Source organism: Falco punctatus (assembly GCF_963210335.1).
Source record: "Falco punctatus genome assembly, chromosome: 4".
NCBI classification, from domain to species: Eukaryota; Metazoa; Chordata; class Aves; order Falconiformes; family Falconidae; genus Falco; species Falco punctatus.
The window spans coordinates 46,566,545-46,586,202 of NC_137583.1; the positions used below are offsets into that span (position 1 = coordinate 46,566,545).

Here is a 19,658-nt window from a genome sequence, read left to right on the forward strand (position 1 = left end):
TAACCCCAAACACATTTAAGAATTTGCACAGCTTCTCTGAATTACTTACTTGAATATCAGTGTGGCACAGAGTACAAGTTATAAATTCATGCTTTATGTAGCATTACAAAAAATATTGTAAGTTATGGATAACCAGTATCACTGTGATTCTAACTTAAAAAAAAAACACACACACACAAAAAAACCCAGAAAAGGCACTGTTTGAGGGCTTCAAGATTTTTTTCAGAATAAGCACCAGTTTGAGCTACAATTTAAACAAAACCAGAGATGTAACATTTATGTCAAAGGCAATATTAAAACAGTCGAAAGGAACTACCTTTAAATGTCTTGGTGCAGAAAAGTGGTCACAAAATGTGTATGACCTCATGGCATCACATCTTCACCTTCAAGTCAATCTTCCGATACTTTTTACTAGAATCTCCTGAATTAGCTTAAAATCTGACACAAATTCGCCTTTTACTTACAGCTAGAAAACATAATATAGACTCTCCAATCTCTATACTATTGTTAAAGTTCTACTACTTACTTTTAAAGGCACCTCACTTAATGGCTGCTGCCTTCTATACTTGGTGGAACATAACCCTGTATCTCTCCAGCCATCCAGAGGTCAGAATTGGAAAGCCAAAAGTCTGTGAGGAAGAGCCTTTAGAAATTATGCTCCACACCTGTGGAACATGCTCCCTCATTTTTATTTACAAATCTACCACAGCCTTTCAAACTAATGAAACAGTTGTTAGCCACTGCCTTTTATATTTTAAAAAAATTATCTGAATCAAAATTTAAATACAGTACTGTTATAAACTTAGCCACTGGAGAAAGAATCAGCAAATCCTTTACTGCCACTAAGAAGATATTTTAGAGAAAGGTGATTAAAAAAAAAGTATCAGAATAACACGCTAAATGCCACTCAAAGATGGCACGTTCACATCCACTGGCACAGTCTTGAAGTTTCTCACAGTTACTCACAGCTGAATTCACTAATTTAGTTCAATAGTTTACCATCTTAAAGAGGCAATGATAGTTGTGATAAATGGGTATTAAAATTAAACCGAAAAAAAATCAGAAAATATAGTCATTTCAGTCTAAGGTTACAAACTGAATTAAAAACAGGTGCATAACATGAGTAGTAGTTTGTCTCTAGAACAGAGGTTCTAGGGACAAAAGAACTCATTTGATTCTAGAGGATGACTCAAAAGCAACTACTGTTACCAAAATAATGGCAAGAGACTGCAGAAATTAACCTATCTGTACAGGTAGTCAGAGACTAGGATCTTGGGACATATTCGCTGTTCCCAAAAGATAAAAATTCAACAACAATTTTTTAATCACCAAGCTGTAAGTTATCAATTGAAAAAGAGAAAAAATTATTCTTAAGCCAACTCAGCTCAGGTGTTTTTGCAAGATGGGACAGAATAATGCATCAGGTAGACTTAAACAAGAGGAGACAGAAGCAGCAAAGCCAGTTATGTATTGAAGCAACAGATTTTTGACAAACGCAAGATACATTTCAAGACGATGAATGTTTACTACACTTTATCACAAAATGCTTCAGTATGTCCTTACAGCAGTTTGTCTAAATCAATCCAAAATTTGAAAGCTTGACAAAATCTGAGAAAAGGCAGTGGGGAAGGAAAGCATCTTGCAACCAACTGATAACTGCCATCATGCTGAATGACTCACCACTCCGAATTTCTTGAAGTATTCCCTGAGCTCTGTCTCACCACAGTTATGAGGAATCCCACCAACAAAAATTTTATTTGATTTATTGTTATCACTCCTGGATCCTTTCTGCTAAATCAAGAAGGAAAAAAATTCAGTCAGAAGGACAATAAAGTTGACTACTTCTATCATTTAACACTTAAACATCAACAATAGTCTCTTGCAAGTTGAGGGGGAGCCATGTCCAGGCTCGAAGTCTCCCAGTCATTAAAACGAACCAACTGCATGTTGAGAGCTCAGAAATCTAGTGTTTGCAGTTTTAACCCAGTCTCAGTTTTCTGATCTTCTGGAGAACAATGGGCTGTGTTCTGATGTCATTTACTGATTTAATAATGAAATCATATTAACCTGCAGGGTGTGAAGTAGGCTGGAAGAAAGCATCAGTCCTGCGAGTGTACTTCCACTTGTTTCAAGATCTGAGGAACTCAACTAAAAACACTGCTAAGAGCTTAAGAAAATACCACACCCACAAACCAAGTCTGACACAAACACAAAATGTTTGTTAACACTGTATTGTACATGGAGTCTTACCATGGAAATCTAAGTAAAAGACAATTTTCAGAAATAAAATTTACACTCGAGGCCTGCATACCAACTCCTGATCTTAAAGCATGGATATAATCCAAGGGAGTTCAATTAAGCTGCTAGCAGGTAAGCCGAAACTTGGAAAACAGGCAGGATACACCAAGTATCTTTCCTTACCCATCCTTCCTTCGGTCGTGTCCTTTCTGGTTGCATCCCCCTAGGTGTACATGGCTTTGGATCAATCTGGAAGAAGTTCCAGTTTGGTCAGATCTCAGTGTGCAGAATATGGTTCTAAAACAATGGCAGCTGACACAGCACTGCTGAAATCCAGCTCCTCAGATCAAAGCTACTGTCAATATATCACTTCTACAACGTGACACAAATAATTGAGTTAAAGCTGTCTTACAATAAATAATTAAAACAAACAACCAGGTAACTTTTACACTATCCAGTCTGCAAATAAGCAGCCAGAATTTAAAACAGATCTCTAAAGCAGTCTGGAGCAGAAAGTTCTGAAGCAGAAAAAATAAAAACCACAAAAGCAACTTACATTTCGGCCATCTAATGTATGAGGTCTACTGGCCAGTACTGTTCCCACACAGTTGGGATCTTTAAATTTGACAAATCCAAATCCTCGAGACTGGTTTGTTGTTTTGTCTTTCATTATTACACAGTCTACAACTTCTCCATATTGGGAGAAGTAGCTACGAAGAGTTTCTGTTAAAAAACAAAAAGCATGTATTAAACAGAACCAGATAAGAACTTTAGGCTGTGTTTGCAATTATGAGGCAAAAGATAAGCCAACAGCTAAACAAATTCAAACTCATCTTCTGAAAACCATTACATTTTCATTTTACTTCCTCTAAACAAATGGTATATAATGGTTTATTTCTACCCATGCAGAAGGAAAGCAGTATCGTAGGCAAAGCAACAATCAAAATTTGTCATCTTCTGAGGATTGACAAAAACTTCAGTACCAAACACTGATGGAAAATATAAACCCAAAAGTGATGAACACATATTTGAACTCTCTCCACAGAAAATATTATGCATTAATAGAAGAAGGCGGCAGTACAACCTCATGCAACCCTTCCTACCACAGTACTGTCTGTTGAAAAGCTATGTCTGTACATTGTTTTGCTGCTCACAAAGGCCTGGCTCAACGACTGTAGAATACATAGCTTACCTTGCGTCGTACTCCAGTCCAAGCCACCCACAAACAGTTTTCTGCAAATGAAGCATACAGCAGTTTTAGGATGCTACACAACAGATGCTTCCACCTTATTTGAGACAGATGTCAGCTAATTCTGAAGAGGTCTGGCAGTACTGAGGCCTCCAAAAGATACTACAAAGTCCGTTCCTCACCAGAATCCACTATTCTTTGTGACACCTACTTTCCGTTTCACGAAGATTCACATAAAACTGAAGCATCTGTTCTGCGTGCCACAAGCATGAACAGAGACTGTAAGCTTACTACAGGAACACATTTTATTATTTTATGCAAAGAGAGGACAAAAATATCAGAAAAGCCCAGGTTCCTCCAAACTTCTTATCTCCAGATACTTGAGAAGGGAGCATTGCTTTGAGAAATCATTACAATAGCCAGAAGGCAAATAACCAACACAGAACATAACAGTAAGTACATTTACCTGCTCTTTTGGGGCAGAAAGGAGTTCTAACATGGAACACTTCATAGTTCAGGAAAGTATTTGGAATTTGAAAAGTTATCCAAGAACACAGTTATAAAGTCATTCTACCTGGTTAACCCCCACCCTCGAAGTTAAAAGGGGATGTTTGGACTCCTGTCAAGGACTGGATCATCAGCTCTATGTTACTTACAGAACTCTGAGAACCAGAAGAAAACAGCTGCAGGGTCCATGTAGTTCCAATTTAAGGATGAAAACAAAATCCAAACCTTCTGAGATAAAGCAAACTGACAGAAAACCAGACATCCTAGTTTAAATACCCAAGCCTGTTCCATCAACCGCTCTAATCCCAGACCAAGGATCAAGAGATGTATATAGTCTTGCATTAGGCCTCCAAAACCAAGACAGAAGAACAGCTGGACTCTCCTACATCCATTTGCTACCTAACACTGAATATTACCAGAAAGATAACTGCCATTCAAAATTAGTTTAAAAAGTTATTCTACAAAAATGCACTCACAACACAGCTGCTGCAGCTCTTTCTAACACATATTGTAGCAAAAGTAACACCAGACTGAAGTTTGCACACTTCATGTTACCATCCCCTACATTTACAGATACTACCAAATGAAAAAGAATGCCAGCAGTTCAAGTTATTTAATACCGACTTACAAATAAGCAGCAACATAAGAGCGCCTGTCCTGGGATGATGTGGCTAACTTTCACATGCCAGAAAGTCAAAGCCCAATGGGAATCGCAGCTAAAAGAAACAGACTCCACGGGAGGGAATGTTGAACTACATGCAACGGTCGGATTTAGGCATCACTTGAAATTTCTGTACTTGTTCTCTAGCTGCATAATTGGGTAAAACAGAAAGCATTTGAGTTTTTTCCATCCTCAGATCAAAAAAGCTTAAGTCAGCCCTCAGGCTTCCTTGTGTTCTCAAAGTACTGTCCTGGTAAAGAAAAGTCCTTAAACTGCTGATTAAAACAAACATAAAACCTTCATCCATTCCTTTTATGTGCTACTCCCTTGCTCACCTAGAAAGATGAGTCAGAATCGCTTTTGTCTACCATTATCTTCTAGTTCAGTGAAAGCAAAAGTAGAACTACCAGGTTCAAGTCTAAGATAGAAGGCAAACTCATAGGGCAAGAACTAAATAACAGAGGAGCACTAATTCAGCAATTAGCTGTGAAATCATTTTACAATCTAGTTTAGAGATATCTCCAAATAGATGAGAAAGTCATGGCTAAAACCCAAACTAAACTCCATGCTTAAAACCGAAGACAAGTCCGAATCAACTCATCTTCTAGAAGAGCATCCAAATCTGTACCATTTCGTGTTAGAGCACACCGAAGTAGCTGGGTAAGGAGCAGGGAGATGAGACACACTGCCTGCTTTGCAATTCTTTATCTATGTTATTGTGTTACAAAACTTCCATGCAAAGTAATTTACTCTGTAATTAAAGGTTAGTTCAAAGCCACCTCAACATTTGGCCCTTTTCAGCAAGAAGCACCAACTCAAAAGGTCTTCTGTTAATAGTTTTATGGGTCTGCACAGACAAAGTGCTGGGAATAGCGTAGCTTTGGAGGATACCCTCTGTTTCTCTTATCAGTCCCTGAAGAGAGGAACCATACTCTGTTTTGTCTTCTACTCGCCCTCAGACATATCCTAATACAGCTGAGCTGAGGCTGGGAATTGGTGCACCTTCACTTCAATGGGGAAAGTTGAAATTCTCCTTAAAAAAAAATAAACTAAAACTTTCACCCTTTCACCCGCTTTTTTCAGGAGCAGCTAACCGCAGTAAGAAAACCGCCCCATCACCACCACCACCTCCCCAGTCAGTAAGCTGTGCTAGCACACAGGGAGCATCAGTGAAAGGAAAGCCTCGCAACAAGAAGGTCCTGCACAGCAGGACAGCTTGCAGATGCAACCAGCAGTCCCTTCCCAATTCATTTCTCTGTGATACGGCACCATGTCCTGTCCCTTATACAACAGCCAACAGTGACTAAACCAATCCCAAGAGTGCAGGTGTACTACATGTGAAAACAAGGGGTGAGTAAATTCAGTATTACACAGCACCTACAAGTCTTGTTCCATCCAGGCAAATTTTATTCCTAAATCACTAGTTGAGAGGTGATATAAGCTTTGACTTTAAGAAAAAAGACCAACTGTTAAGCACAGATCAAAGCATCTTCTTCAGCAGGCTAGAAAATAACTTAACTGGTAATAGGCAAAGAAAGTACAGCCCTCACAGTACTGCAGAAGACAGTGGTTGCATCTGTTCTTGCATTATGATAATGCATCTGATAATAGCACAAGCAGGACATTACATCCATTATCAACCCTCTCTGAAAGCAGGCCTGTTTTCTACTTGCATGTTTCATGATGATGAAGTTTTTCTCAAGGGTAGGAAAACCCCCACCTCCCTCCGCTGGCCAAGAGCTCACTCCCAGCAGCAGTTCAAGGAGCTTATTCAACACCAGCCAGTTTTTAGCAACAGGTCATTTTCCAGTAACAGCCAAATTTCACCCAACAGTCGTCAGCACACTCAGACTCCCTGGTAGCTTCCACAACTGTTGCTTTACATTGCGCCTCCACACGAATCTGTGTGCTCTTACTTTTCCTAAACAGCACAAGAAAGTTCTGTAAGGAAGTGACTTTATTTCCTAATAGCAAAGAAAAAAATAACTGATCTAATGTTATATTCCAATTAAAAGTTTTGACGTAGCCCGTGACTGTGTGTTAGCTACATTTTCTAGGCCAACCACATTTGGGATTATTTTATTTTTTAACTAAATTTGATAGAGTGGTATGTAAGATCAATCTATGTAAGATCAATCTAAAATACTAGCTGCATTCTAACAAAACATCAAGTTGTCTGCAGGGACAGAGGACTCCCCACAGTTAAGGTCATTGAAACCTTCCAATGCCATCATTAATTATTTGTAGCCACCCTACATACATTTAAACCAAAAAAAAGTTGGGTTGCCTAAGGTCAACTACAGCAGCTGTATGTAAATACATGGCTCCTATTTATATGCACACTATAGAATGCCAAAAGCCAGGACTACCCTGCCTTTAACTCCTCCAGGGACTGGTTTGAACACACTGAGCAAATGCAAGAATTAACTATTCCCTACCTAACACAAAAATCTAGATGCAGCATTGTACTGGACGAGCAGCTGTCAGATGCAAAACAGCTGTATGAAGTAACACGAGGTGAGTGTTCATTTCCCTGCACACAACTTGCATCATCAGCCCGCTGGTAAGGTCTTACATATGCTGCCTCCTAGAAGTTTTTGTTCCAACAGTTTATGGGCTGGTGGTTATTAAAATCATGCTATCAGTTTCAGCCTGCTGAGATCACTGTCCTCATACCTATTTGCACCACCCTCAAAAATGCACACCTCAAAAAAGCTAGGTATTTATAGACCATAGTGTTAGAAGGATGCTGTAGTCCACCCCAAACAGAATGTAAAGCAATTCCCCAGCACAAGCCTGGTGAAAACACAAAACACTAGCCCGTTTCTTTCGGCAAGTCTGTCTTTCCACCGCGAGCTGTGCAATGGTGTGCACAGTACACCAGCCTGTGAAAGGCATCAGCAGACAGAGCACACCTGAGGCAGCAGCAGCAATATTCCTCACAGCGCTTGGATCAGGAGCGGGAAGCAGAATAATGACTCTTCAGAAGCTGCAGTACGTATAAGTTTTAACCAAGTTTCACGAAGCCACATGTTCCACTTCAGCTATTTCCTGACGAAATTTCACTTGCTAATTTACTCTTTTCTCCCATAAATGTTATCCATCACTGAAGCAGATAATCCCAGAATTAGTAAAAAAGCATGCACAGGTATTTTAAAAGTGCTGAAACTCAACAAAAGCACAAACTCTTTGCCTACATAAAATAATCCGGCAGTTTGATTAGCATCTATCATTTCTCTTAGTGCAGTCCCAGTCATCTACATGCTGCTGGACAGAAGGATCTCAAGCTCAGCACCTCTCCTTCACCCAAAATAGTCCCAAGTCCTAATTACAGCAAATAACACTCGCAAAGCCCTACCTACTCATACCAACACGACTGCAAGGCCTATGGCCTTTGTATTTTTTCTTCACTTAAAATCTGTCTAGAAAAGCAGTTAAATTTGTAACTTCCTATTAACACTTGCATCTCACAACAGCTTTCAAAACAGAACTTCCTCCACCCAACCATAGGCGGCTGCTGACCAAAACTGAGTTCATTCTGTGCTTTCACCTTTCCATTCGAGCACTTTTGGAGGAGGAAAAAAAAGCAAATTACGGTTTCTGATTAAAAGCCAAGCCTTTCAGATCCGGTTAAACCTCAGAAGGATCAAAATTAAGCAGTCTGCAACTGGGACAGTGCCCTGTGACAGCCAGTCCTGTTCAGCATGAAAGCTGACAATATTTCCCTAAGTCACTTGCAGCCTGCAAGAACAGCAGCACACAGAAGTCTGCTCATCAGGTCTTTCCTAAGGCACTAGACAGTGACTAAGGCCCAGGACCAAATAAAAACACTTTCAGAGCAAATCCCACATATTTAAACATGCCTCGTGCAATATGTGTGTTCATAGCAGCATGTCCTGTTCAAAACAGTTACCCTGCCTCTCCTATTTTTAAGACTGTACAAATTAAGAACGCGCACAGTCAATAAGCGGCTTACTACACGCCGGAGACAGGACAAGAACGATGACTGGTTCACATCTGCTCTAGTTTCAAAAAAGGTGATCAGTTATGACGTGCATATTCGATGCCAAAACTTGTAGCGGAAGCGGAGCAGACAACCTTTTTATTTTATTTTTGCCGTTTTCAGGACTAACGTGCCAAGCCTGCAGTCTCCTAATTGAAATGCCACTGGGCACTGAAGTATTATGTACTTCAGTGCCCAGTAGATAATGTGCAGAAGAAATCTATAATACTGAACACATCTCCGAAGGATTAGAGCCATCAGTTCGAAGAAGCCAAAAAAAAAAAAAAATCTCTCTGGAGAGGCTCTGGAAAACCCGACTGAAGCGCAGCTTGCAGCTAGCGGGTGGCATCTGCCAGCAGAGGAGAAGTTTGGAGGGCAGCTACCCGCAGCGCAAGGGCTCCCCTGCAGCACGGGGGAGGGAGGCGAGGGGCGAGCGGTGGCCCCCGGCTGCCGCCTTTGTCCTGCCGCCCCCCCGCCCATCCGTCTCCCCCCCCCACCTCGCCAGGAGCCCCGGCCCCACCGGGGACACGCGGGGCAGCACCGATGAGCCCCCGGTACAAAGTCCCCGGGGGTTCACCACCCCTTCCCGTCGTTAACCAGGTGAGAAGGGGCGGGGGAGAGCCTGTGCACCCCCCCGGCGCGGGGCGGCGGGCTCCCGGGAGCGCGCGGGAAGCGCCGCGGGTGACCTTGGGCCGCGCGCACCTGCCGCCGCAGCCCGGCGCGGGCCGGTCACGTGATGGGGGGGGCAGCCTCCCGGCCCGCAGGGGCCCAGCATGGCGGACGGGCCCGGCGGCGGACACCGGCCAGGACGGGACTTCCCTACACACACACACCCCCCACCACCTCTCCCCGCACGGCGGGAGCCCCGGCGCGACCCTCGCCTCAGGGTGCAGGGAAGGGGGGGGGGGCCGGACCACCGCCGCCGCTCCCCCGGCCCGGCGCCTCCTCAGGCGGCCGCCCCCCCTTACCCGATCTCGTCGGCGCCTCCCACGCTGTTCATGGCGGCGGCTCCTCGGCGGTATCCGGGGCCGCGCCCGGCTCCTCTCTCCGGCGGCGGCGGCACCAGCGGCAGGTCGTGAGGCTGCGGGCGGACTCTCCTCGCCGGTCCGACAGTCCCCCGTTCCCCCCCCCCCCCCACGCTCCCGAGCTGCGCAACGGCCGCCCCCGGCCCGGCCCCCCCGCCGCGCGCTCGCGCTCCCTCAGCGCCACCAACCGCCGCTGCGCGCGCACCTGCCCTCGCTACGGGGTCTCCGGGGCCGCGCCCAGGGAGGGGCGGGGGCGGGGCGGCGCGCGGGGGCCGACGGGAAGGGCAGTCCTCCTGCAGCACGTGCGGCCGCCGTGCCTGGCGCCGCGCGGGTGGGGGGCGGGGCCCACGGGCACGGCACGGCACGGCCCCTCCCGGCACGGATCGGTGCCTGGCCCAGCGCCCCGGCAGCCCCCCGGTGCCCGCCCTGCCCCCCCGCAGCGCAGCCCCGTGCGCGGGGGGGAAGGATGGAGCACGGCGCTGTGCGTGGCCTGGTGCGTGGCGCAGCGCGGAGCTTGGCGCTGTGCGGAGCCCGGAGTGGGGCACAGCACCCCGAGCAGCCCTGCAGCACGGCACGGCGTGGGGCACAGCACCGGGCGCGGCCCTAGTGCATGGCACGGCGTGGGGCACAGCACGGCGTGGGGCACAGCACCAGGCATGGCCCTAGCACATGGCATGGCGTGGGGCACAGCACAGTGCATGGCCTTAGTGCATGGCACGGCGTGGGCACAGCACCATGCATGGCCCTAGTGCACAGCACAGCATGGGCCAGAGCCCTGTGCATGGCCCTGGAGCGCAGCACGGCCCCAGTGCACGGCCCTGGAGTGCAGCACAGCCACAGTGCACAGCACAGCCCCAGTGCATGGCCCTGGAGCACAGCATGGCCCCAGTGTGTGGCCCAGGAGCGCAGCACAGCCCCAGTGCACGGCTCTGGAGCACAGCATGGCCCCAGTGCACAGCCCTGGAGAGCAGCACAGCCCCAGTGCATGGCCCTGGAGCACAGCACCAGTTGGGGCACAGCACAGTGCATAGCCCTCAGGGCAAAGCCCTTCACCAGTGTCGCACTGATCCAGCCCAGCTCCACCATGCAATGCTGCTCATTCCTGCCCCGAGCACGCGCAGCACGGCACACGGTGCCACCAGGAGTGGGGCCTTTACCCCCACACACACACCCCACACACACACCCGCCCCCCCAGTTTAGCCCCATCGCATCGTGGGGCACCAGCCACTCCTGCCTGGCCATGCCTACAGAGACAGCTGTGCTGGTGGCTGCGCAGGCCTGGCAGCCCCTACCCCACCCCCCCTGCTCCTGCTAAGGGATCCCCTCCCCACCAAGGGCCCCAGCCTGCCCTGCACACTCAGCACTTTCCCAGCCCTGGCTATTTAAAGCCAGCCAAGCCCCCAGTGCCCTTTCCCTCCCCCGGCACCGCTGAGCCCAAAGGTGGACTTTCCCCCCTGCAGCAGCAGTGGCATGGCCATGAGCACCCAGGCGGCAGCGGGACGGATCTTTGCAGAGGGCGAGGATTGCCGGGCAGCCTGGCGGGAGGCAGCAGCCACCTACGATGGGCCTGACACCCACCTGGAGATCCTGGGGAAGCCAGTGATGGAGCGCTGGGAGACCCCCTACATGCACTCGCTGGCAGCCGTGGCTGCGTCGAGGGGTAACGGGGACCCCGCGGGCTCGGGGCTGTGCCATGGGGTGCAACTGAGTTGTGGGGGGCGGGCAGCTTTCCCACCAGTGAACAACGTCGGGGATAATGTTGCTGCCAGGGGACGCTGCTGCATGCACCCCACTCACCACCAGTGTTCCCCACGCAGTGACGGTGGCAGTGGGGCCGCAGTGGCACTTATGCTTGTGTGTCGGGGTGACACGTTCCCCAGCTGCTGCTTTTCGGGCTCCATTTCCCGCGTGCGGGTGAGGGAGGGTTTGCACGGCTGGGAGCAGTGGCTTGTTCCCGCTGCAGCTGTCCAGGGAGGGGGGGGTGGTGGCAAAGGGCTGCTGCAGGGTGCACCAGGGAGGTGGTGGGTGATGGGGACACGGGGCTGCTCCCATCTTCTCACTGCAGTGTGGGCAGTGCCACGCTTTCCCATCCTGTGCTAAAAAAAAACCCAATTCATGGAAAGAGAGGGGTGGCATTTGGGGCTGAGGCACAGAAAAAACAGAGATCTGCATTTGCTGGGCTTGCACTGGCCGCCTGGCATCTCTGGGGAGGCACAGCCCCCCACCCCCCCCAGCTGCCCTCTTGTCCCCAGGTGGCCGTGTGCTGGAGGTGGGCTTCGGCATGGCCATCGCCGCCACCAAAGTGGAGGAGTTTGACATCGAGGAGCACTGGATCATTGAGTGCAATGAGGGAGTTTTCCAGCGGCTGGAGGAATGGGCCAAGATGCAGCCGCACAAGGTGCGGGGAGGGCTGTGCCGGTGCCCAGCGCCCGCGGGCACGTGCCGCTGGGGCTCACCGCTCTGCCCTCCTGCCTGCAGGTCGTGCCCCTCAAGGGGCTGTGGGAGGAGGTGGTGCCAACGCTGCCGGACAGGCACTTCATGGGTGAGCTGAGCCCGGCGGGACTGGGAACGGGGTGGTGGGGTGGGAGCCCCCACAGCAGAGCTTGGGGTGCAGGCGCCCCAGGGAAGAAAGGTCCTGGCATGTCCCTGCACCGTGGGAGCTGGGGGGGATGCAACTCAGCCAGGGTGCAGGTGAGCACCCGGCCCAGCTCCCTCCCACAGCAGTGGGGATGTGGATGGGCTGCAGCTGGGGGCCCCCGGGAGCAGCATCTCGTCCTGGGGAGCAGCACATCGCTGCCTTCTGAGGTTCAGTGATATGGGGTGCAAACTGAAATAAGAAAAAAATAGTTACAGGCCATGAAGGGGCATCTCACCCCCGGCACGTGAGCCCCACTGGTGCCTCAGTGGTCGCTCGCAGCTAACGAATGGTTCCCGGGCAGGGATCCTGTACGACACTTACCCGCTGTCGGAGGAGACCTGGCACACCCATCAGTTCAACTTCATCAAGGTAGTATGCCGGGGTGCAGCACCCACACCTCCCCCTGCCCTTTGCAAGGGGTCACAGCCCCCACTCGGGTGGGTTTGGGGGCACACAGGGCAGGGAGGAGAATTTGGGACCTCGGGAGTCAAAGCTGGAGCTGAGCGTTGCTCTGCAGCCCTCACCGTCCCCAGCACCCTCCCTGCCACCCGGGATTTAGTGGCCTCTGGCACAACCCAATGTCCCCATTGATGTCCCCAGCGCAACAGTGGCATTGGCAGCACCTTTGGTCTGCGCGGTCACAGCCGGCTGGAGGGGAGCAGTGGGAGGGCACAGAGGGCTGGGGCAACATCCAGCTCTGCAGGGACAAGCGAGAGCTTGAAGGGGGGCGAGGCAGAGACTGGGTGCTGTGCGCAAGGGTGCTGGGTGCTGAGCCAGCTCCCCCTCAATTCCCATTGCAGGACCATGCCTTCCGCTTGCTGCAGCCCGGGGGGATCCTCACCTACTGCAACCTGACCTCCTGGGGGGAGCTGCTGAAGACCAAGTACACCGACATCGAGCAGATGTTTGAGGTGAGCGTCGTTCCCTGGGCTGGGGGACGGGGGCTGGCACCCCCAGCCCAAGCTGGAGTTCCCAGACTCACCACATCAGCCTGCACACATTCGTCCAACACCATGGCCACGGAGCAGCATGAGCCAGACGACTCCGTGGCTGTTTTCACTCCCCCGTCACGCTGGGGCTCAGCCTTTCAGGGAAGGTCAGAGGGTTTTTGCCCACAGCAGCCCGAGACAGGGGTCACTGCAGCTGGCTGCTTGCACTGTCCTGGGTACCTGCAGGCTGGGGCTCCACAGTATCTCCACTCGCATCCAGGCAGCTCAAACTATTGCTGCTCCTTTCCCTCCCTCCTCTCTCATAGGAGACCCAGGTAGAGCACCTGGTGGAAGCCGGGTTCAAGAAGGAGAACATCAGCCTGAAGGTGATGGACCTGGTCTCCCCCAAGGACTGCAGGTACTACTCCTTCCACAAGATGGTCACCCCCATCATCGTGAAGCACTGAGGGTGCTGGCCAGCCTGGCACGTCCCTTGGGGCTGCCCCAAAGCCACAGGAAGCAAACACTAAAGGAGGAGAGGCTAGTATGTGCACTGCAAGGAGGAGAAAAGCTCTCGTCTCCTTTGATGCTAATAAGAGAAGATTGGAGCTGATTTATCTGGAGGCAGGAGATGGCTGGAAGCTTGGGATGGAAGTGCTGGGTCTCCAGGGACCTCTGGACAAAAGGACTCCCTGCCCCACCTCTGATGTGACCCGCAGCTTCCCACCCTGGCGGGGTGTCTGCTGGGCTCTGTGGGGGAGGGTCCCACCCTGCGTCTGTCCCCGAGGCCAAGTTTCCACTCAAGACTTGCCCTCGTCTCCAAATACCTCAATTAAGCTGCAATTCCAGAGCATGGCTCAGAGCCTTTAGCCAAAGGGGTTCGAGGACTGAGACCTTTCCTCTAAACACTGGATCATGTTTAGAAATCATGGGGTGGCTTTCCACACGCAAGCCAAATAATCTAAACCAGCATTTCGGCTGCTCCTGCAGCAACTCCCCTGTGAAGTTTCCCAACGCTTTTGGCTAGTTCTGATCCCAATAACCTCCTTGCAGTTCAACAGCACATAAATGACATTTTTTCTGTCTACCCTGAGCAGATAAAATCCATTAAAAAAAAAGAATGAAATACACAACTTCTGTTTCAGAGCGCTTCATTTGTCTTTCCAAAGTGCATGTGTAATTCTGCCATGACTGTTCCTCGTCCCAGGCTGCTGGGAGAACACCACACCAGGCTCCTGGGACACATTCAGCACCAAAACCCGCTGCTTTACACCTACTGCATTAAGGAGTTCTGCAGCGTTCCTTTTTATTAGTTGTATTTTGATTTTGGGCATTAATATTTTACTTACAGAACTATAACTAATTTCTGGCTGCTGTGCACATAGATAGAAAGGACTTATTAGATCCTTTGCAGGAATTATAAGCAAAATGCAGGGAGGCCTCGGGGCTCACCTGGATGTGTGTTGGTCTCAAAACTTCCTAACAAAGCCAAAGAGCAAGTCCCAGGTTTCTAGCAAGGCATTTATGTCACGATAGGTAACTTCAAATATTCTCCTCCTTCCCTTGCGGGCTATTGAGACCAGAAACTGCACTGAACGTTACCAAATTCAACTTGTCCTTTTTAATTCAGCTTTTAAACGAGTTAAAACATTTCAGGTACGAGGGATATTTTAAAGACAGAAGAGGATCTTAACCAGGTAGAGGTTTTTTGGAGGGCTTGTGAGAACACAGATTTATTGTGCGTATGAGTGCAAGCAGATGCCCCAGGCAGGCAATAAGTGGGTAGGTCATAAATAAGAGGCTATTTCCTGTACCAGATCTGAATCTTCTTCTCTCGTTTGATTTTCTTCTGAAGCTGCAGGATTCCGTACAGCAAAGCTTCAGCAGTAGGTGGGCAACCTGAGAGAGAGAAAAAGGAAGCCCATGGGGCTGCTAGCTCCACTGAAATGTAGCTGACAAAGAAAACAGACAAGTCACAGGCTTTACGCTGAAGCAGGTGTGATTTCACTCTGGCTTTGTACGTGTCACAGGCTGTAGGGTTCTTAAAAGCAAGAGGCCTTCTTTAGTTTAAAGAAACAAAAGCGATGGTGTTTGACAAAAAGGTCTTTATAAAATGCTTTGCTTTTAAGCAAGGTGGTATCTCACAGCAGAGCATGTGGTTGACTGAATTACAGCCCACACTTTACACAACAGTTACTGGTGAGTAACATCACCAGAACTAAACTCGCTTACTGAAACCCCCAGGCAGATCTTGCTGAAGCATCTGCAGCTTTAACAATACAGTTCGAAACAAGAAGATCTTTAAAAATGACACCAAGCGCTGCCCAAATGTACAAAGTTAACTTCACTCCCATCCTGCTCTGAGTTAGCACCGTGGCCCACAGAGCTGTCTTTCCTACCTGGCACATAGATGTCCACCGGCACAATGCGGTCACAGCCCCTCACCACAGAGTAGGAGTAGTGGTAGTAACCCCCGCCGTTGGCACAGCTGTAAGAGGAATGAAATATATTCAGGAGTCAGGCAGGTTTCAGCGCTTTCTTAAAGACGGTTCAGCAGCCCACAGGGGAAGATAAGCAGGAGACAAAGGAGAAGGTGAGCCTGGCACCCAAGTGCTGCGAGGCAAGGAGCCACCTGACAGCATTTACAGTAAGGGATGGAGTGGATGCCAAGGTTTACGCTGTGGTCATTCAGCCTCGTCACCAGCCCTGGCTGGAAGGCAGAGGCTACACTTGCAAGCCGTTACGTTCCAAGCCGAATCAAACCAAACCAAGCGGTTTCCATTACTCTTACAAAGTACAAAATACTCAGGCAGTCCTTCCTCTCTACTGCAAAACTTTATTTTGCCCACACCAGCACAAAGCATTTCTAGAACTCTTTCTGTCCCCCTCCAGGCCCTGGTGAAGCGGCTGCCTTTGGCCCCAGCAGCTCCGGGTGACAAACAAGTTGTCAGTTCCGCCATGCCAGAGCTCCACGGAGCTCAGATTTCATGCTACACAGCAGAAGCATTTTGAAACCTTTTGCCTAAATGCAAACTCTGAGATTCTGGACATACACAAGTCCCTGGACACTGACAGCTGCAAAAACGCCACAATCTTTCACTGAGAAGACTTTGCAGTTCACACTGACTTGACAGACATCATTCTCCTCACCCTCAAAGGGAGTCTTTATGTTTTGTTTGTAACAAGGCCTCTTTATATAATTTAAGGGGTTGGAAATACAAACAAGAAATGGGTTCTCCTTCCTTCAACTCCCCTCTGTCGAGCAGAGACAGCAGATTTCTCCCACAGAGTATAAGGCGGTAAGGATGTCCCAGCACTTACCTCCCCATGGAGACCACGTAGCGAGGCTCTGGCATCTGGTCATAGACCTGCAGAACACAGACATTTCAGACCACTTTCTGCTCGCGTACAGCACACACAGCCGTGCATGAGGCATCCACCACAGGCTGTACCTTTCGAAGAGCTGGAGCCATTTTGTTTGTCAGGGTGCCAGCCACAATCATGACATCAGCTTGCCGGGGACTAGCCCGAAACACCACCCCAAAGCGGTCCATGTCATAGCGAGGAGCAGCCATGTGCATCATCTCCACGGCACAGCACGCCAGGCCAAACGTCATCGGCCATAAGGAGCTCTGCAGCAGGAGAAACACGGGTTATGGGTAAGAACACTGAAAGCAGGAGCTGAGACCCTGTGTGGGTTGCTCACAGAACACGAGTTGATCAGGCAGAAAGAGAAATAAAACTAGAAAAGTTGCCACGTCTGTTTAGTCAGCGCATCATAAATGAAAACAGTGTTTGCCATTATGCAGGAGAGCGAAACCCACGGCTCTGGGGAAACAGATGTGTAGAGATCTATGCGTTTGCAGCCTCAGAGATGCTAAACGTGCTCAAAGGTGCAGACGTTCCTCTTTGCATCTCACACTGCTAAAGCAGCCACCTCAGAAGCCCTGCAGAGGGGCAGCAGTGACCAGAGAAGGCAAAACTCAGCTAAGCCAGAGCACACTGGATACAGGGCAGTGTCACTTGTGCAGCCTTCTCCATGGCACAGAGCAGCTGCTCATTACAAGGACTGCATAAAATCAGAGAACGGCTTTTGTTTGTTAACGACAGACCGCTTTGTTTAGACAGGCAGCCTGTGCCGCTTTGCGCCACCCTCATATCAAGCATCTCTCTTCCGCTCTGACACAGTGCCCCGAATGTCAACCTCCGGCCAAGAAACGCGGCTATTTCCCTGCAGAGAATTCTGAATCTGGTTTTATCCTGAGGAGGGGATGGCTCAAATCCGTTTCCCACCAGCACCTCAAAGCATTTGATACCATTTCTCCCTGAGTGAGCATGACACTTTTAGCGACTCACCCTTCGTGCCCAGTTGATCAGGTCATCGAGTTTGGTGACAATATATTCGCCCCTGCTAGCAGGGACGTAGGATTTCTTCTGGACAACAGCTGAACTCTTTTGCTGGACTTGGAGAGAGCTGAAGACAAATGGTGCGGTAGTGTCAGTTTCCAATTATTTAGTGTAACTGTAGAATACAACCATTAGCCTCAAGGAGCTGCGATCCCATACAGAACCCAAGGTACATTGCTCATGGACAATCTCACACCCTCTGCTACTGCTGGAGACTGTGTTTATAGCAAGGGGGGTTTCCCCTGACTGTGGGGAGATCTGTGGAGTTTGTTGCTGAGCCAGAGCCCTTCTATTTGCTGTACCCCAATTACGGAGGGTGCCTGGCAGGCTCTTCTTCAGGGCTCACAGCAGCCTGCCAGACAGAGCGAACAGAAGGTTTCTTTCCCTATACCACTTGGGACCCTCCCACCCATGGAAGGAAGGACACAGCTGAGGAACCTGCCCTGCAGTGCCGCCGTTACCTGTCAGCACGGTCAGCCGCCGGCGTCTGATGGAGCAGCCGAGTGTGAACAGATGACACAGGACCAGGCCTGGGAAAAATAAAAACCATTGCACCTCCATGTGACACGGTGGCACAGCCCCACGCTGTCCAGCCTCGGCCCTGCAGGAGCACGCACTGGCAACGGTGCTCTCCCCACGGGGAGCAGAACGGCCCAGAAATGAGAAAAGCAAGTGCTCTGATCAAACCCCGCTGCCAAACACCCAACCCAGCTCACTTGGGGCTCCCTGGCACAGGGGCAGCCGCTGGCAGCCGCGGGGCTCAGGGGTGCCATTGCCCCCGCTCCCCCTGCACCAGCGCTCGCAGGGACACCCAGCACCCTCCAGCCCCGGCTCTCACCACCAGCCCAGCACGCCGCGCCGAGGGAGACGAAGACCTGCAAGGAGAGCACAGGAGAGCTCAGCTCCGGCCATTGACCGGCACCGTGGGGAAAAGCCCGAACCCGGGAGAGAGCAAAACGTGGGACTCCCGCCCCGGGGCTGGGCCCAGGGCTGCCCCGGAGGGACAGGGACACCCTGCGAACCCTGTCCGCTCCCGGGACCCTCAGCCCCAAGGACGAGAGTCACCCCCGAGGACAGCAGCAGGCCCTGCCCCGCCCCGGAGCCCCCAGCGGGGCCCGGTGTCCCCCCTCAGGGCCCCGCAGCCCCCGGCCCGGTGACCCCCTCAGGGCCCCGCAGCCCCCGGCCCGGTGTCCCCCTCAGGGCCCCGCAGCCCCCGGCCCGGTGTCCCCCTCAGGGCCCCGCAGCCCCCGGCCCGGTGTCCCCCTCAGGGCCCCGCAGCCCCCGGCCCGGTGTCCCCCTCAGGGCCCCGCAGCCCCCGGCCCGGTGTCCCCCCTCAGGGCCCCGCAGCCCCCGGCCCAGTGTCCCCCTTAGAGCCCCGCAGCCCCCGGCCCGGTGACCCCCTCAGGCCTCCCTCCCGTCCCAGTCCCTCCGCAGAGGGCCGAGGCCTGGTCCCGGCCCCCCAGCCCCGCTCACAGCCCAGCGCCGCCATCTCGGCCGCAGCCCTTCAGACAACCTCTGGGCGCGGTGCACTCGCTAAGCGGCCCGGCGCGGACCCGGTGCGCCGCCTTAGCGCGCCGGCGGGGAACGCGGGGCGGCGCGGGGGGTTCCGCTAGCCCTCGCCGGGCCCTGCCCCGGCCCGCGGCAAAACGCGGAGAGAAAGCGGCAGGCGCGCCCCGGTGCCGCGGAGCCCCGGAGAGACAGCCGCGCAGGAAAACAGAGGCCCGTCCCTGGGTGGGCTCGAACCACCAACCTTTCGGTTAACAGCCGAACGCGCTAACCGATTGCGCCACAGAGACCTCGCTGCCGCCGCCGCCGCCGCGCCCGCCGCTGTGGGCAGAAGAAGCGCGCCGCTACTCCCCGCCCCGTGTCCCCTGTGTGTCCCTGGCCACAGCCGCGCGCTCCCGTCCCCAGCCCGGAGCTGGGCGCCCACCGCCGCCGGGCCCGACCCGAGCGAGGGGGCGTCACCGGCCGGCCGGGACAGTGCTCCCGCACCGCCGAAATAGCTCAGTTGGGAGAGCGTTAGACTGAAGATCTAAAGGTCCCTGGTTCGATCCCGGGTT

General features: G+C 51.5%; 3 protein-coding genes across 7 annotated transcripts in view; 1 reads left to right on the forward strand and 2 right to left on the reverse strand.

The window, feature by feature from the left end:
• DAZAP1 (DAZ associated protein 1) overlaps nt 1-9,700 on the reverse strand; it is a 26,672-nt gene extending 16,972 nt beyond the window's left edge. Inside the window, exons 1-5 of one of the 4 annotated variants that reach the window (XM_080383817.1) lie at nt 9,567-9,700; nt 3,431-3,471; nt 2,795-2,961; nt 2,422-2,487; nt 1,681-1,788 (exon numbers count right to left, since the gene is read on the reverse strand). In XM_080383817.1, coding sequence (XP_080239943.1) covers nt 1,681-1,788; nt 2,422-2,487; nt 2,795-2,961; nt 3,431-3,471; nt 9,567-9,598 — 414 coding nt within the window. In that variant the 5' untranslated portion in view covers nt 9,599-9,700. Of the gene's footprint in view, nt 1-526; nt 630-1,680; nt 1,795-2,421; nt 2,488-2,794; nt 2,962-3,430; nt 3,472-9,566 lie in introns of those variants that run through there. The other 3 variants (XM_080383816.1, XM_080383819.1, XM_080383818.1) reach the window with 3 other exon arrangements.
• Nucleotides 3,479-14,655, forward strand: GAMT (guanidinoacetate N-methyltransferase). Of its 2 annotated transcripts, none has more exons than XM_080383823.1 (7): nt 3,479-9,670; nt 11,085-11,284; nt 11,877-12,022; nt 12,103-12,166; nt 12,564-12,631; nt 13,063-13,173; nt 13,518-14,655. In XM_080383823.1, the coding sequence occupies exons 1-7, from the start codon at nt 9,372-9,374 to the stop codon at nt 13,656-13,658; spliced, it is 1,029 nt and encodes a 342-aa protein (XP_080239949.1). In that variant the 5' UTR covers nt 3,479-9,371; the 3' UTR covers nt 13,659-14,655. The 2 variants fall into 2 exon arrangements, with proteins under 2 accessions (XP_080239949.1, XP_080239950.1); XM_080383824.1 differs by having other exon boundaries at nt 3,480-9,670; nt 11,088-11,284.
• Nucleotides 14,656-14,793: 138 nt separating this feature from the next.
• On the reverse strand, nt 14,794-19,176 carry NDUFS7 (NADH:ubiquinone oxidoreductase core subunit S7). The gene is made up of 8 exons (XM_080383833.1): nt 19,072-19,176; nt 18,437-18,473; nt 18,060-18,128; nt 17,548-17,665; nt 16,644-16,823; nt 16,513-16,559; nt 15,591-15,679; nt 14,794-15,090 (listed from the first exon to the last, which is right to left on the reverse strand). Exons 1-8 carry the CDS (start codon nt 19,085-19,087, stop codon nt 14,993-14,995), a joined length of 654 nt encoding a protein of 217 aa, XP_080239959.1. The 5' UTR covers nt 19,088-19,176; the 3' UTR covers nt 14,794-14,992.
• Nucleotides 19,177-19,658: the final 482 nt, after the last annotated feature.